This window comes from Pyrus communis, chromosome 17 (assembly GCF_041283825.1).
Source record: "Pyrus communis isolate YQ-2024b chromosome 17, ASM4128382v1, whole genome shotgun sequence".
Classification (NCBI taxonomy): Eukaryota; Viridiplantae; Streptophyta; class Magnoliopsida; order Rosales; family Rosaceae; genus Pyrus; species Pyrus communis.
The window spans coordinates 10418674-10434722 of record NC_142581.1 but is presented as its reverse complement, the minus strand read 5'-3'; the positions used below and the strand labels follow the sequence as shown (position 1 = coordinate 10434722).

At 39.4% G+C, this 16049-nt stretch overlaps 3 protein-coding genes and 1 long non-coding RNA gene across 8 annotated transcripts; 2 read left to right on the top strand and 2 right to left on the bottom strand.

Moving 5' to 3' along the window:
• The first annotated feature begins 16 nt into the window (after positions 1 to 16).
• LOC137749345 (xyloglucan endotransglucosylase protein 1-like) lies at positions 17 to 1573 on the top strand. Its single transcript, XM_068489443.2, has 3 exons — positions 17 to 501; positions 617 to 810; positions 1001 to 1573. Exons 1-3 carry the CDS (start codon positions 223 to 225, stop codon positions 1404 to 1406), a joined length of 879 nt encoding a protein of 292 aa, XP_068345544.2. The 5' UTR covers positions 17 to 222; the 3' UTR covers positions 1407 to 1573.
• A 1349-nt stretch (positions 1574 to 2922) lies between these two features.
• Positions 2923 to 5433, bottom strand: LOC148689448 (uncharacterized). Its single transcript, XR_015958700.1, has 2 exons — positions 4890 to 5433; positions 2923 to 3257 (listed from the first exon to the last, which is right to left on the bottom strand). It is a non-coding gene; the product is annotated as an uncharacterized LOC148689448 (long non-coding RNA).
• Positions 5434 to 9555: 4122 nt separating this feature from the next.
• On the bottom strand, positions 9556 to 11316 carry LOC137708192 (uncharacterized). The gene has a single exon (XM_068447211.2). It carries the CDS (start codon positions 11191 to 11193, stop codon positions 9775 to 9777), a length of 1419 nt encoding a protein of 472 aa, XP_068303312.2. The 5' UTR covers positions 11194 to 11316; the 3' UTR covers positions 9556 to 9774.
• A 1422-nt stretch (positions 11317 to 12738) lies between these two features.
• Positions 12739 to 15156, top strand: LOC137708678 (uncharacterized). 5 transcript variants are annotated; one of them, XM_068447802.2, is made up of 4 exons: positions 12739 to 12990; positions 13256 to 13980; positions 14076 to 14177; positions 14800 to 15156. In XM_068447802.2, exons 1-3 carry the CDS (start codon positions 12900 to 12902, stop codon positions 14169 to 14171), a joined length of 912 nt encoding a protein of 303 aa, XP_068303903.2. In that variant the 5' UTR covers positions 12739 to 12899; the 3' UTR covers positions 14172 to 14177; positions 14800 to 15156. The 5 variants fall into 5 exon arrangements, with proteins under 5 accessions (XP_068303903.2, XP_088545712.1, XP_088545713.1 ...); XM_088689586.1 differs by having other exon boundaries at positions 12812 to 12990; positions 13265 to 13980; XM_088689587.1 differs by lacking the exon at positions 12739 to 12990 and adding an exon at positions 13033 to 13122.
• The last annotated feature ends 893 nt before the right edge of the window (positions 15157 to 16049 follow it).

Genomic DNA, 16049 nt, shown 5'->3' with positions numbered 1-16049 from the left:
ACAAATTTCACAAATTGAGATACAATCTGAAGATTAATTTAGATTGTATTCTTAGTTTTACATTTTAAAGTTAAAATCTAGAAAAATTTTCAGGTACTTTTGTAATCAACATTTCCTCATTTTCTGTTTCTGGGAAGTTTTCAAGGTCTTGTTTTCGAAATTATCCTCCTAACAAATTTCAATTTGATTTTTAAATCCCATAAAAATTTCTTCAAATAAAAAATGTCTTCTTCTAAGGTCTCAATGATGTTTTTTCTTTCTTTGATCACAATTTCTCTGGTGGCCGTGGTTGCCTCAGCCGATAATTTCTATCAAGACTTTGAGGTTATGTTCGGTGATCAACATGCCAAGGTACTTGAAAATGGACAACTTGTCACCCTCTCCCTTGACAAATCTTCTGGAGCAGGTTTCAAATCCAAGAATGAGTACTTATTTGGAAGGTTTGATATGCAAATCAAGTTGCAACCTGGAAACTCAGCTGGTACTGTCACCACATTTTATGTAACAACTCTCAATCTCTAGCCTTAATTAATTTCATCGGTATTATTTCCATAAATATTGCATATGAATTGCTAATTGTTGAAACATATGCATGCATGCATGCATGCATAGGCAGTTATCTTCTTCAGGTTCAAATCATGATGAGATTGACTTCGAGTTTCTGGGCAACTCAACTGGGGAACCCTACACTATCCATACTAATGTCTACGCCCAAGGACAAGGGCTCAAGGAACAACAATTCCGCGTATGGTTTGATCCCACTCAGGACTTCCACACATACTCCGTTGTTTGGAACACCAAGCGCATTATGTAAGTCGCACTCACCGACACGTACCATAAACTTGACAACATTGTAAATTTTAATTGGTGGTACCAAATACCGATCTACAATTATTTCTTACACTTGAGATTACAAAGTACAATTCGTTGGTACAAGGAAGTAGACAATATTTACCAATATTTTCATCGTACTCACCTTGGAACACATACTATTACGCAGATTCTTGGTGGATAATAGTCCAATTAGAGTGTTCAACAACTTGGAATCTATTGGTCTTCCATTCCCTAAAAACCAACCCATGAGGATTTATGCAACTTTTTGGAATGCCGATGACTGGGCAACACAAGGTGGGCGTGTGAAGACTGACTGGAACCTAGCTCCTTTCACCGCCTCTTACAGAAACTTCAACATCAACGCTTGCCTCGGGTCACAAGGACCATCTTGTGCCTCCACATCTACCAATAGGTCAGCGGATGGCGCTTCATGGGCAAACCAAGGGCTCAATGCTGCAGAACGAAATAGGCTTCGATGGGTGCAGCGCAAGTTCATGGTCTATGACTACTGCACTGACCGTATTAAGTTCACCAAAGGTCTCCCTCGTGAATGCAAGCATTCAAGGATCTAAGGCTTCTAAGGAAACCAGATGCCAAATGGTCGCACATCCCATGCATTCTTTTGACATATATTATCCACAAATGACGTAGTAAGTTTGTCTTCGATGGTTTGGAGGATGTCTAATGTTCAACAAACAAGAATGTAAGTAAGATATAAACATACTGTAGGTGAGTTCAATATCCGATGGTTTGGAGGATGTCTAATATCTGCGGTAGGCATATTAATTTCCAAACTCCAAAAAGCAGCCCCTGCCTTAAAACCCACCCTTTCTGCAGCGAGTCATAGCCTTTTTACCACTAAACTCTCCTCCTTCAACGACAATAACAAGTCAATTGTGAGTGGATTCATGAAACCAAATTGTTAGTTCGTAAAACGACTATGAACATAAGTAGGCATGATTATGTAAACGACTATGAACCAAATTGTGAGTGGATTCATGAATTCATGTCCGCTTGTTTGTAAATGTGAAATATTCTGTCTCTGTGCTAATTATGTAAACTCTAACATCAAATTAATTGTTATTTTCTTCTTCCCCATTTGTCTTTTTTTTTATTCTTTATGGGAAACTTTTGTGAAATTTTAGAAACAGACATTGAAACTTGAAAGTAGTTATCTCATGCATTATGGGCATGTTTACTAGCTAAGAATCAGAGTAAATAACAATCGGAGTAAGCATGAATTGGAATCAGACATTCCCGTTAAATTGTTTATTAACTATCAGGAATCAGAATGAAAATAAAGTTGATTCACATTATAACTGTTTACAATTGTCCAAATTCTCCCATCTCCACATTCTCATTCTCCTTATGTAAACACATCGTCAATGACATTTATGATCCACAAACGATGTAGCTAGATTGTCTTCACGTGGTTGGAGGCCTTAGTTTCGACTCACACAAATTTGCAAGTGCGATGCCTATTTGTGGGGAGTTTGATACCTAAAGACCAAACCAGGTCTAAATAAACTCATGAGTTTCCAGTGCAAGCAGCAGGGAGGACCACATACACCAGCAGCAGGCCTGCAAAGAAAATTATGCTAATAGTTCCAGCTTTTAACAATTGAGGCTTTGACCTGCACAGTCAACGACTAAACTTCCAAAGGGGCTTCTGCTTCTGCATAAAAAGGCTCCAAACTTCAACTTCTACAGTTCTCTTCCAATCCTACACTCTTTCTGTAAGCTCATTTATGTAACGAAAAGTAAAACATGTCATCCTTTGACCATATAAATATGCTTTTGCTTCTGCATTCAGAAGATTAACTGTTCCACGACCAGACTTACATAAGCATGAACTTAAATGCCAGTTACCAGTCTGTAATTTTTCTGCTTTCTCCTGCTCCTTCCTTTCTGTTTCAACATAAATCTGTTAAGACAGCTAGAGCGTTTCCGGTCTTCATCTTCCAAATTAGGATCTCCCGGGTTTTTTATTTTCGAAAAAAAAAAAAGGGGGTTTAACAATCCTATTTCATGATTTACAAGACATCTCACCGCAAAAAGAAATCGAAACGAAACTTTCTTAGCCGGCACTGAAAAGAACAGGATGGTATATTCCAACTTAAAGCAAAAGACAACGCTGAATGGGAAAATTAAATTAAAGATTTCTTCGCAATGAATTAGATTAAGCTTAGCAGATACAGTTACAGAATCAGCCTATATGTCAAGATCTGTGAATTCTTGCACAAGAGATATCATCAAGTTGTAACATTTTTGAAATGCTCAACGGACCAATAGCTTCATTCCCTACTCCACACACTGCTTATCAGTCAATGTACTCCAGCAGCAATGTGCAGAACGGTGAGTTCACTCTTGCATGAAACTTGAACGGTGCAAAGTCCATCAAGCAAGCATCACTGCTCCTCCCTCTGCCATTGAAGACAAAAGAAATGAATAAGAGAAAAATTTTGATTACCATCAACAAAAATTTATTATCAAATTTAACAAAAGCACAATCTGCAGCACCTTCAGTGGTCCAAAATGCACATGCTTCAAACCTAACTTTTCGTCCAGACTTGAAGAGGGGAACGATGATCCCTTGCAGATAATTAGAAACTCTAAAACATAACCACCGCATGTTTGTTTCATGAAATTACTCTGAGATTTATAGTTTCTTACTCACAATTCAGTATTCACAAGTAACCTTGGTGGAACACTGAATTTAATTCTTCATAAGTTTCAATAGTCATGACTTAAAGCCTAACATCTCGCACTCCCTTACAAACCATATAATCACACAACGAGAATAGAGGAAGTGAGACTGGCATAAGAAGAACCATAACTTGAAATTCCCACTGTAACTTTACGAAATTTAAGTGTAGCCCTTGTAGACTTAACCTCTTCTTCCTTTCCTTCATCTCTCTGTCAGCCTATCGATATCTTCACAAACATAAATAAAGCAAAATTGCTTCTGGTGTTGGGACATCCGGAATAGTTAAATAGTAGTCCCAACAGAGAAGCAATTACTGAAGCCTGACAAAACTTAGTCAAGATTAAACAAGGACCTCGCCACAGAGACGATCCTTTATTTCCAGCTTCAACCTTCTGTTTCGCTTGAAACCTCACAGACCTTTTAATCCAAGATTAAATTTATGATCCTATGCCATTTTCCAGTACCAAGAACCACCTACGGGAAAGAGACAAAACAACAGCACTTCTTGCAACTATTTATCTACCAAACCACAGTCCATCATAAAAATTCAAGACTGTAAGCCTGCCTACGGGAAAGAGCAAAACAACAGCACTTCTTGACATGCCCGAGCAAGGACACATTTAGTCCCCATTACTATTATCACCAAGACAACTAATTCTAGTCTTAACAGTGGTTTTCTCTTCGCTCTCAATGTTACAGAACTATTTGTATCGTCAGATGCCCTCCGTGCAGATACTAATTTCCACTGCTCCTCACCGTGTTTGGAAATCACTCAGACACTAACTAGAGGCAAAGTTTTGAATCGAAAAACAAAGGAGCTGCTATCACATTTGGCATTTTGCTCATTAGCTTTACACAATAATTGTTTTTGTGCCTTGTAAAGTGTATACAATTTATCTGCCTGTCAAACACTAACTCCAGAGAGCAACAGCTAGACGATCCCGCTCGTATATCAAATGAGATGAAACGAAAATTAAACATCACAACGCCAGATTGTACCGACCCTGACCCATACAAAATAATAAAAAAAGAAAAAAGGAAAGCAAGGGAGAAAAAGAGAGTCGGAAATCACTTATAAAAGTGACTCCTAATAAGCACCCAAATCAGCATACGGAACAAGAGAGAAACTTTCTTGAAATAAAAATTCCTAAACGACAAAAGATGCAATCTTTCATTTCAAAATAAATAAAAAAAGGGGAACGAAATCATGATTTGGGACGGCTGGTGTGTGAAATAAAGTACAGGGATTTGGGTCTTGGGTGATTCAATGCAAACCCAAAACGGCGGCAACGTTAAACAAATCAAAAAACATATGTAACTGAAAAACAGAAACATAAAATCAGTTTACCTTGTTGAGGAGTGGAAACAAATTTCCGACGAGACGTGCCTTGGGTACGAGGAACAAGACCCATCAGAAGGATATTGGGTTGGACCTGCTCCAGCAACAGCAAGTCGCAGCATTGCTTCTTTTTGTTTCCCTTGATTTGATGCCCCTCTCTCTCTCTCTCTCTCTCTCTCTCTCTAAAGTATTCTCTCTCCAGAGTCTTTAGACTGGACGGACGAAAGTGTGTGCAATGCATCTATACGAGTGAGTGAGTGAGTGAGTGAGTGTTGGTGTGTTCAGTTGTGTATTCTGTGGGTTAAAGGTGGGTTCTAGGATTTGCACGAATCACGAGGACTCCCTAAACTTTGACTGTTCCTCTCTCTCCCCCCCTCCCTGCCTGCCCCTCCCGCCAAATTTTCTTGTCGGCTGGTTTTCAGACTAGTCCAGTTCAAGCTACAGTTACTTCACTCGAACCCATTCGCTTATTTTGTTTTTATTTTTTAAAATTAAAATACATTTTTACATCAATAAATTGAAGGAAATTACTATTTACAAATTTATTTATTCAATCATCATCGAAAACTAAGAAAATGAATAAGAGATAAAAATGAATGAGAATAATACTAAACTAAATTGAATTAACATTAGAAAGAGAATCATTGGGCCGAAGGCATAAGCCCAGGCTGATTTTGCACAAGCTTCAGCCCAGAGGCAATATGACTAACGAGAAGGAACTTGACGAAACTTACATGTAAAGAGATTTTAATTGGATCCAAAGGAAAAGATATATAAAAATAGATAACAAAAAAGCTACTTCAATAGGGGAGAGAAAGACGTATATTTATTAGGTTGAGGCTAAGTATTAGATAATAGAGTCCCACATCGAAAATATAACAAATAATATATTGTTATCGAAAAAATATATATAAAAAATAATATTTATTTTTTTAACAAATGATATTATCTACACTAAGGAGGAATGGTGACTTTAGCCTCACAATGGACTAACAGTAATTTGGTTTAAATTGACCTTTGATAGCAATAATGGAGTTAGATTTTCATGAAATATAGTGTAGTTCAAATTCGCCTTTTGCGAAATTGACACACCCCAATCTCAATATCCCTCTTATATCAAGATGGGCACGTGCTGGCCAACACCCGAGGGTGACGAAGCCATTTTCAACATGCCTACAAGAAAATATGTAATTAGAAAGACAAATGTCGATGTAGGAATGTGTTTACAGCATACAACTAATTACGAATAATATGAAAGAAGTATAATAAAAGGTATGAACAAGGGAATGAGTCATACACAGAAGAGACTCAAAGATACCTAAGCGAAAGTGCCCTGATGCCAGGATCGTGTGCCTCAAATCTAACTCCTAAGGGGGCGCAAAACAAAAAAGGTGAGTGGACCAAAGTTTATAATAATAATACTAATAATAGGAAAATCATTTTCTTTATGAACATACTAACCCCGTATTTTAAAAACACATATATAGTACTACATAGTAAGTTTTCTGAAAACTCTAGCATGCCATGAAAAGCATTTGTAAATCATGTACGTGAAAAATAATGCTCAACAATGGTGTTATCGCCGCCCAAAGGCAAATCCATAAAACCTGTCAATCACATCAATGAGATACTCAACTAGGGGTATCATAGTCGCCCGAAGGCAGTACTTGTTCATCACCCAAAGGTGAAACTGAATAACCTGTCTATCACCCGAAGGTGAAGTTGAATAATATAGCATAACATACACATCGACACTAGTCTTGGCTAGTGAAGTTGTCCGACACTGGTTTCGCCAGTGACGTTGTGGGTATAAATATCTCACCACTCCTCCACTGTGTCCTATGGCCATACACGTCATACCCATGTTGTGTGTATGTGCCGTATGATAACCCACTAGCTAAGCATAGAAAACATTTCTCAAAATCTTATTTTAAAACCCCAGAGCTCAAAAGCTCCAAACGTCATTTCGTAAATCCATAGTAAGTCATAATCGTAAATCTATAAAATAAATCATATTCACAATCCATAGAATTCCATATTTCATAACCTTTAGTAAAACGTAATTTCGATAAATCATAATTAATGCATAAGCGTAAAATCAAGAAATCATACTTTTTGTGAATGCAATCCTAATATTTTATAAAAACATGCAAATTAAGAAGGGGTCCATTCACAAGTATTCCGCTACCGGAGAACCGCTCGAACTAGCAAAGATGGTGTCACTTCACACTGACACCCCTAAACACAAATTGGGACCATTTAGGAAAACTCTACTAAAACGTTAGAATTTGGAAAAAAATGATGGTGGATTTAGATTGTTCACGTCGAAAAACCTATGGAGGGACCTCGGTTTCCCCCCACGCGCCACCACAAGTGACGATTTCCGGTGATGGAAATCTGATTTTCCAGCCAACTCCAAAAATTACCAAATTTTGCAGGAATGTAGAGCTCATCAAGGGGAATAACTTTTATACCTAGGCCAAAGTCCAATTCGGCTGGGAAACGTGTGAAAACACCCTTGATCCGTCGGAACCTAGAAATGGGTGGTTGTTGATTTATCTTCCCCGATGTTCCGATGCACCAACCAAAGCTTGGGACTTGTTCTTGGGTTTAAAAGGAGTGGATTGATGGTGGTGGTCGTCGATGAAGGCTGCAGGATCAGCGAATCACCATTCGTGGTGCTCTCAAACCCCACCCTTGGTTCTCCTTAATATGGAACCAAAACCTCGTCAATCTTGGGTGGAAATGGAAAGGGAAGGCCGATGTGAAGTTTTTAGGTGGTGGGTGGCTGCGAATCGTCAGAAAAAACGCCAAAGATGGCGTCGAAAAATCACGCAGGGTGTCCGGGTCAGAACCAGGTCACGATAAGGGAGTCGGGTCAGGTCGCGGGTCGAATGGAGGTTCGGGTTGGCTGGTTCCTCCCTTCCCTTCATTCCCTTCTTTCTCTCATCTCTCATTGGTTCATTCTCCTTCTTTCTTCCCCGATTGGGTAGCTCCCCCCTCCTTTCTCTCCTCTTCTTTCTATCACAATCGCACATGTGGCAACAGATTGATGCTCCAACAAAATTTGGAGCCTTCCAGATTTATGGTCAAATGACCATTTTGCCCTCAACTTCATTCGTTAATAACTCTTTCGTTATAACTTCAAATTCGATTCCATTTCGCCCTCGTGTTCATAGCGACGAGTACTACAAGGATACGCCAAGAAAATGGATCTTATGTGATACGACAATGTGGTCAACAAAAGTCAACGTTTTTACCTCGAAGGGCATTTTCGTAATTTCACATTTTAAAATTATAAAACCATAATATTTGGGGATGGGTCGTTACAACCTAAGACCTCTCACTTACAAGTGAAAAGGAACATCACTGGACTAGAGTACTAAGTGGCTAAAATAATATACAATTTATAATTACGGGGATATTAATATCATCGAAACCTTTTATGATTAAATTTCACACATGGTAATAAGTGATTAAATTATGAATAATATCGATATTGTTGGTGATGAGTCATGTTGACCCTAAAAATTTATCCGTGACTCTTTTGCAGTGTCGGGACTAGGGACAGAACATGAAGAGAATGAAGGCAAGGTCAAGTAAGAGAGGTTGGTACGTTAATACGTTAGAACAAGCTTGTATTCCTTAATTTGTATATCACCCGTGAAGGGTCTAGTTTTCTTAGTCATAAATCATGATTTAAACTATACCCTAAGAAATGTGTATACATAGCCAGCCAACAGGAGAGTTGTTAATCAAATAAATGGGTAGAGGAAAGCTAATTGCAGCACAACCAGCAGCTGCATTTCTGAGTTCAGAAATCACCTTTCTTTTTCCATCTTCAACCAAATTTCCAACTCGAAAAATGGCCAAGGCACTCATTTCCGTGCTCCTAGAACGATTGGTGTTAGTAACTTATCACCACGTAGAAGAAGAGGTGAAACTTGCTTTGAACGGTGAGAAAGGCGTCGCCAAGTTCATAAGCAATCTTGAAATTGTTGAGCTGTGGTTGAGGATGCGGAGAAGAGGCAAGTGAAGGAGGCTGAGCTGAGAGATCAGTTGGATAACCTCAAAGTTGATTTAACTCCAGTCAGAGAAACGAATTCCATTTTGATCAACATACAATTCTCTGGAATTCAATATCTGAACTCAGTGCAGACAGCCATAACAAGGACACAAAAGCCATCCCTGAAATACCGAAATGGGACAAGGTGGCTGCATAAAAGTGGAAATACATCGGATAGTTTGCTCTCTCCTGCTTGAAGTTGCAAGATTTATGCGTTCAACTACTTCTAAGTGTAATCAAGAGATATTTGGACTTAAATAAGCATCTGTCTGAGTTTGTCTATCGAATCTAATCACTCGACAATATGAAGCTACACATTCCTGTACTTCTGTCTGCTAGAGTTTAGCACAAAACAGAGATGAAAGTGTTTCACAAAAGCCGCAGGTAGACCTTAAACAAATCAACAGCCCACTCACGAACAAGGAACTTTGACTGAGCTTGAATATCAAATCTAATCAATACGAAAGATTTTCATGATACGGAGATGCAAGTTGATGCAAAGAAATGCTATCTTCACTTATAATTGGAGATGGGGATACAAGTTTAAGTCATAGACTCATAGAGACACAATCAAATTCAGAGTTAAGCGACTGCAGAAAAACCACGATGGAAAAGTAAACATTTTGTATGATCTCCATAAGTTATAACTAAGTAAATAGGCAATGTCAACTCATAAACTAACACATAAGATCATCATTTCAATACCAGAATAAAATACACAACAATCAAAATTCTTCCAGACGACTCAATATGGATTAGCCATACTTGCCCGGATGTATTGAATCCCACCGCAAAGCCTGTCATTTGCCTGCAGCCTGTTATCCCGAATCACTCTGCTGCTTTCTTACTTCTCTTGGCCTTCTTCAGGTTTGCTTCTGTGCTCTTTAACTTTTCATCTTCACTCTTCCTCTTCTCCTTCTTTCCAACAGACTCTTTACTCTTTCTCTTCTCTTTCTTTCCAATGGACTCTTCTCCTTGAGCCGACGAATCATCTGCTTTCTTCTTTGTAGCATCTTTTTTCTTCTCTTTCAAGGACATCCCATCTTCTTTCTTATGAATGACAGTGACACCATCTTCTTCTCCTGCCTTCGCCGACCTTTTCAACTTCTTTTCACCAATAACCTTTTCCCCATTTAACTCAGCATCATCTTTCGCCTTAGCTGATTTCTTCGACCTTTTCTCACCCTTCAACTCACCAGCAACTTTTTCTTTCTTCCTCTTCTTCTTCCCCAATTCGCCACTGCCCGGTTCATCATTCTCGCTTTGCTTACCTTCCCCAATGTCCACACCACCAACAATACCGAAATCATCATCATCAAGCACCTCGCTGACATTGCTATCCAAATACCTCACTTCATGAATCCTACCCTTCTTCTTACTCTTCTTCTCACTCTTCAAATCCTTACTCTCACTCTTAACAACCTCTTTCACCTCCTTCTCACCTTCCTCAACCCCCTTCTCTCCCTCAATCTTCAATGTCACATCTGGAACCGCCTGATAAACCGGCAACGCAAGCGATTCAAACAACTTCAAATGAAACGACCTCACACCTCCCCAATTTTTCGGCACAATCTCCACTATCCCATTAATCGCCGCAACTGCATTCTCCACAATCTCATCAATGCTCATCGAAACTTTCGCAACCCTCACCACACTACACGTCCCTGTACTCAAGAACAACAAAGCCGACCCACAAATCTTATCCACCTGCTCCTTCCAATTCTTGTGCTGCAAGTCCACCGGCACCGGAATCTTCTTCTTCTTAAAGAAGTGCTTCCCCAAATACTTCGGCAGCAACGGCACAATCCGCTTATCAGCCAGAAACATATCATAAGAATACATCAGCTTCCTCTTGGACTCAAAGGGCACGTAATCGCTCTTGAGCTTCGAAAGCTTCAAGATTTTCGACACGGGTATGTTTTCGGCCTTGATTTTCTTCTCGATGAAGTCCTTGGTGAGGTCGGACTTGGGTCCGTCGTCGTATATCAGGCAGAGCTCGGAGAGTTGGGAGTAGAGGGGATTTGGGAGGGGGATTTTGTAGGCGTTGACGCGACCCTTTGGCGGGATTTTCTTGAGGGTGAGAACTAGGTAGGCGAACTCGTCGGATTCCAGGAGATCAGGGTTCTGGGTCTGCAGCTTGTCGTTCCGCCATTTGATGAGGGCGTTTAAGGCTTTCTGCACCGTTTTGGTGATCGATTTGGTGGGTTTTGTGGCTGAAGGTGGAGGCGCTGGAGTGGTGGCGGCCATGGAGGCGGAGGAAGAGAGTAAGCAGTGGAGAAGGAAGAGATAAAGGGACGACGTTTTGCTAGGGTTTTAAGGAGAGGGAAGATTAAACTGTGGAAAGATATGACCTTTTTGGGGGTTTAGGGTTTATGGGAGAAAGTAGAGATTGAGAATTGTAATGTTGATTTGGGCTGTAAATATGGGGTTCAGTAGGGTTTGATTGATTCTTGTGTTTGGCCCGAATTATAATTGGGCTGAGAAAATAAGTGGTTAATTTTAGGCCTTGTTTGGTTTCAATACAAAAAGCAAATCATGGCAAGGCATGTTCAAATTCCAATCATGGTAGTTATGGAGTAAAATTGGTTAAGACAGTTTTGGAGTGCCACTTAATAATACGATATTGATATGAGAAATGCTAAGATGATTCTTTCAAAAATGAAACTTTTTGATATCTCACACCTTAACGTCAATTTTCGCGTTAACATTATAAAATAATGTACCAAAAACATAAGATGCCAGAGAATCTATAAAGAGTCAGAAGGCCTTCTTAACCTTCCTCGTAATAATATTTATCTTCAGTTGTAAATGAAAGAATTTTAAGTTTAAATTTTCATCCCTTACTATAAATAACAAATCCAATCCAATTATTTTCTCTATATTTTATTGTAAATATATTGTTATATAAAAATAAAATAAAAGGACAACTTTAGAGTAGGTAAGGTTTCCATTAATGTTTAGGACATGGTCCCTCACGTGGTCCCTTAATGTCGATTATTTTGGCATAAAAGTTATAACCAGCAACCCGACTCAGTATTTACAAGTTTTTTCCTCTCATAATCGCTTTTGTATCTCAGTTGAGCAGTCGCCCATACACTTTGTTTGTGAATTTGATTTTCCATCTCTATTATTATTAATGTTCAAAAAGAAAAAAAAAATTCATACAAGTTCCGATGACAAAAGGACAAAAAATAACTGGTTTGGATTAGTTAGTTAAAACAGTATGTTCATCCCCTTGCACTTAAGTTCAAAATCTGACTTTTTATAAATTAGAGCAGTTTATAATAGAGTTTTGTAAATAAAGGAACAAAGGAACTCATGAAGTCCTTCCCCTCCCTAAGAACTTATCTTTGTATCAAAAAAGAAAACAATAAACTTAAAACACGGACTATGCATATGAAAACTCTACCAATCAAAACAAAGGAAACAAAAATTCGATGTTGCTTTGGAATGTAGAATACTTTAAGATTTTAAGGTTTTAGATTTTTAAGGTTTTAAGATTTTAACCGTTAAATCTTGATTTTTATGTTTTTGACTTGAACAATAGTTAAAATCAAGAGTATCAGATGTTTCGAGTCAGCGGACAAATTCGGCAAAGCAAAACGATGCGGTATGGCCCCCATTACATTCATCATCGCAACCCCTGACTCAAAGCTAGAACGTTACATTTGGGGGGGGGGGGGGGGGGGGGGGGGGGGGGGTTGGTTGCGACTCTTGTGACTCTTGTTTGTATTGTACCACTCAGACTCCCGCCTTTATAACTTGTGAAGGGCCCGTCCCATGCCCTGCCTGCAAAATGCAAATACCGACAACGTTGTGGTTGGTTGAGTTCCCTCCTTAACGGTTTCAATTTCAAAACACGTTAAAACTCATCGCCTTCTCTCTCTCTCTCTCTCTCTCTCTCTCTCTCCCTCCCTCCTTACGTTCTTAGCAACCAGTCAACAAATTAAACCATGCCTCCACGTTCAAAGAAAATCACATCAAAACTACTTGCCAAAACCATCCGTCAATCTCCCCCTACCCTTCAACCCCAACAAGTCCCAGGTTCTTTCTCTCTCTATATCTCCCTCTCTCTCTCTAGGATTCTAATTTTCTTATTTGTTTAATTGGCAATTGGCAATTGGCAATTGGATTCCACATAGGTTGACTTGTCACACATTTCTCATTCATCTATCTGTAATTTGCCAACTCCTTTTAGTTTGCTTTATCTTCACTTTCTACTTTGTTAATTTGTGTGTGTGTATGTAGCAATTTTCTAACTTGAATATATTTTGTGAAAGCTATTCTTTTAATCAATATTCATTTGTAGAGGAGGAAGAGGAGGAGCAGAAACTTTCTGCAGATCTTAACGAAATGGCGGATTCTTCGAATGGGAAGTTGGATGGCGCCGAAAATGTTCAACCGGAGGATGTTGGCGACTCAAAACCTGTGGTTGAATCTGTGAGGGACGTAGCTGTCGATGACTGTTCCGAGCCTGCAAAGGAAACCCGCGATGATGCTGATGATTCGAGTTCGAGTTCAAGTAGTAGTTCTGATGAAGAGGCGGAAGGTGCTCGAGTGGCGAATGATTCTGGGGAAGTGGAGGAGACCGAAGAAGTTGTTGTCTCGGTTGTTGAGACGGTTGAATCTGTGTACAATCATTTGGATCAAGGTAGTGTTGTAGTGGAAACCAAGGTGGAGGAGGAGGAGAAAGTCGCGGAGTCTTTGGATGAGACTGGTGAATCTTCGCCGGCCATCGCGGAGGAGGTGTTGAAACAGGTTGAGGAAAAAACATTGTCATATGTGGAAGAGAGTAATGGGGTTGCTCTAGTCGAGACCGATCTGGTGTCCAAGGAGGATGAGAAGGAAGCGGTTCCTGCTGCTGTTGCAGATATTGTGTCGAAGGGGATCGAGGAAACAAGGTTACCGGTTTCCAAAGAGCAAACTGGGGAGTCATCGGGTACTGCTTACAAGGAAGAGGTTCCTGCAGTCGAATCAGCTGATGCCGGACAAGATCATGGCAAGGCTGAGATCCCCGAAAGCACAGGAAATCCGGTAATTAATTAAGTTGCTTAAATTGTTGTAACTTTTGTAGCTTACATAAAATTCTTTTCAAATCAATGACTACTTGTTTGTTTCTCTGTTGGCAGTCGATTGTATCTGTCGCCGGACCCCCCCTGCAGCCGACTTCATGGAAGAGTTGCTGTGGACTCTTCGAAATTCTGCACCGAAGATCCGATAGATAATTCAAGGTAATTAAATGAAGATAATACTCTTGCTAAAATAATTAGTTGAACTTGAAGCAGCATCACCGGTTCAGACTATGTACTTGATTTCTTTCGTTTCGATCCGAATACTTTGCTGTTCTGCCTGTTTTTTTTAATGTCAAAAGTTGTCCTTGCGATGTATTGGAATATGCTGTCAAGTGCTGCCATGTTTTGGCATATGAACTCTTGTATATCGGAATATTGCTTCATAAACATGCTTTACCGTTTGTGGGTGGCCTATACTGTATGGGTCTATCAGTAGTCACATGTATGCACATATAAGTTGTCTTAGAGATAGTTAATCAGCATGGGAGCGACTGTCGGCCGTTGATCAAAGCGGTTTTTACGCATCAATGGCTGATAGTTGTCCACGCACACCTCCATGACTGTCAGTTGTATTCAAACACTCTGTTTCTTAAACTCTGGGCTAACTATAGACCTGAGCTTAGTCAAGTTGACCATATCAGTGTACTTCCTCCCTCTTCCCTTTGCACCCAAGTTCGAATTCTCTTTCTCGTAATTTAAATGAATTTAGAGTAGAATATCGTATCATTTGTCAATAAACGATGGGCTAACTGTATCTTCTTTTCCGATTTCTATTCTTCAGAAACGAAGCATTACCGCTGGTGTAACTGAGCCATGAAGGTTGCACAGCTAACCCTAAATCTAAATAGTGTTTGAGATTTAGAGCTTGATTTTGTGTTAGCTGCTGAGGATATGAGATTGGTTTTCGTGATTTCGTGTGGAGTGAATTCCGTTATTTCGTGTGGAGTGAATTCCGTTATCTGGTATATTTTTCATATTTACTAAAGAAGCGTTCTTTTATATTCCTTTCAATGATTTGTATGTACTGAAGATTTCACTTTTATTTTTTATTTGGTCAAGGATTTGTTACCAAATGTACATCATCTACACATTGATGGTTAATGCTAAAGACAGTTCAGGCTTGAGTCTTCAATTATTAGCTGTTAGCGTCCGCGATACATCTCTCTCATCACGAGAATAGTCATGATAGATTTATGCCGACAGGCGGATGGTTGTGCATGTAAAGCGAACCTCAATGGCCCAAAGGTACACCACCTGATCTTGGAGTTGAAAAACCGTTCAACGAGGCAATACTGAGTGCTCAAACGCATTTCTTTTGCTATATTGAAGTGAATGAAATCCTGAACTATCGTAATTCTAACTCATTACGCCATCCTCATCACTTATTTACTCAAACTCACTCAATCACACTAATGAAACGAACTGCAATGACACAAAACAAAAGATAAAACAGTTCTACTTTCTTTCTGCACAAGTTTATGAGTTGGTTAGCAAGAAATCCTCAAGGACGAGAGAAACTTAGATCAGAGAGGGGTTATACACCTGGTTTTATGCAAGTTTTTGCCCTAAATGACGTGGTGACGTCAACCTTATAATGGGCAACTTCACCATGTCATTTAGGGCGCAGGCTTACATGAACAGAAGATTAACTTTGCATAAGAAAAGTTCGAACTCGCATAAAAATATGAACATGAACAAAGTAAGTTTCATGAATGTTCGCCTGTTTACTGCTTCAGGATGCAGCATATGATCACTGCATAATGTTGCTGATCCTCGAAAGGAAGTATACAACAGTTAACCAGAACAATGGAATTGCACATAATTGGTAGAATTCAGAACCCAGCACAACCCCGAGCCAGGAGAAAAAGGGGGAGCAACATGGCACCATAAGTGATGGTTCCAAGCTCGACCATTAAACGTCAACTTTTCTTCAAAAACTACTAAATGGAACTTTAAGGAAAGCGTCAACAAGGCAATTGAACAAACTTGAAAGTTGTTTGAATTCGAGATATCAAATTAACAATGTGCTTA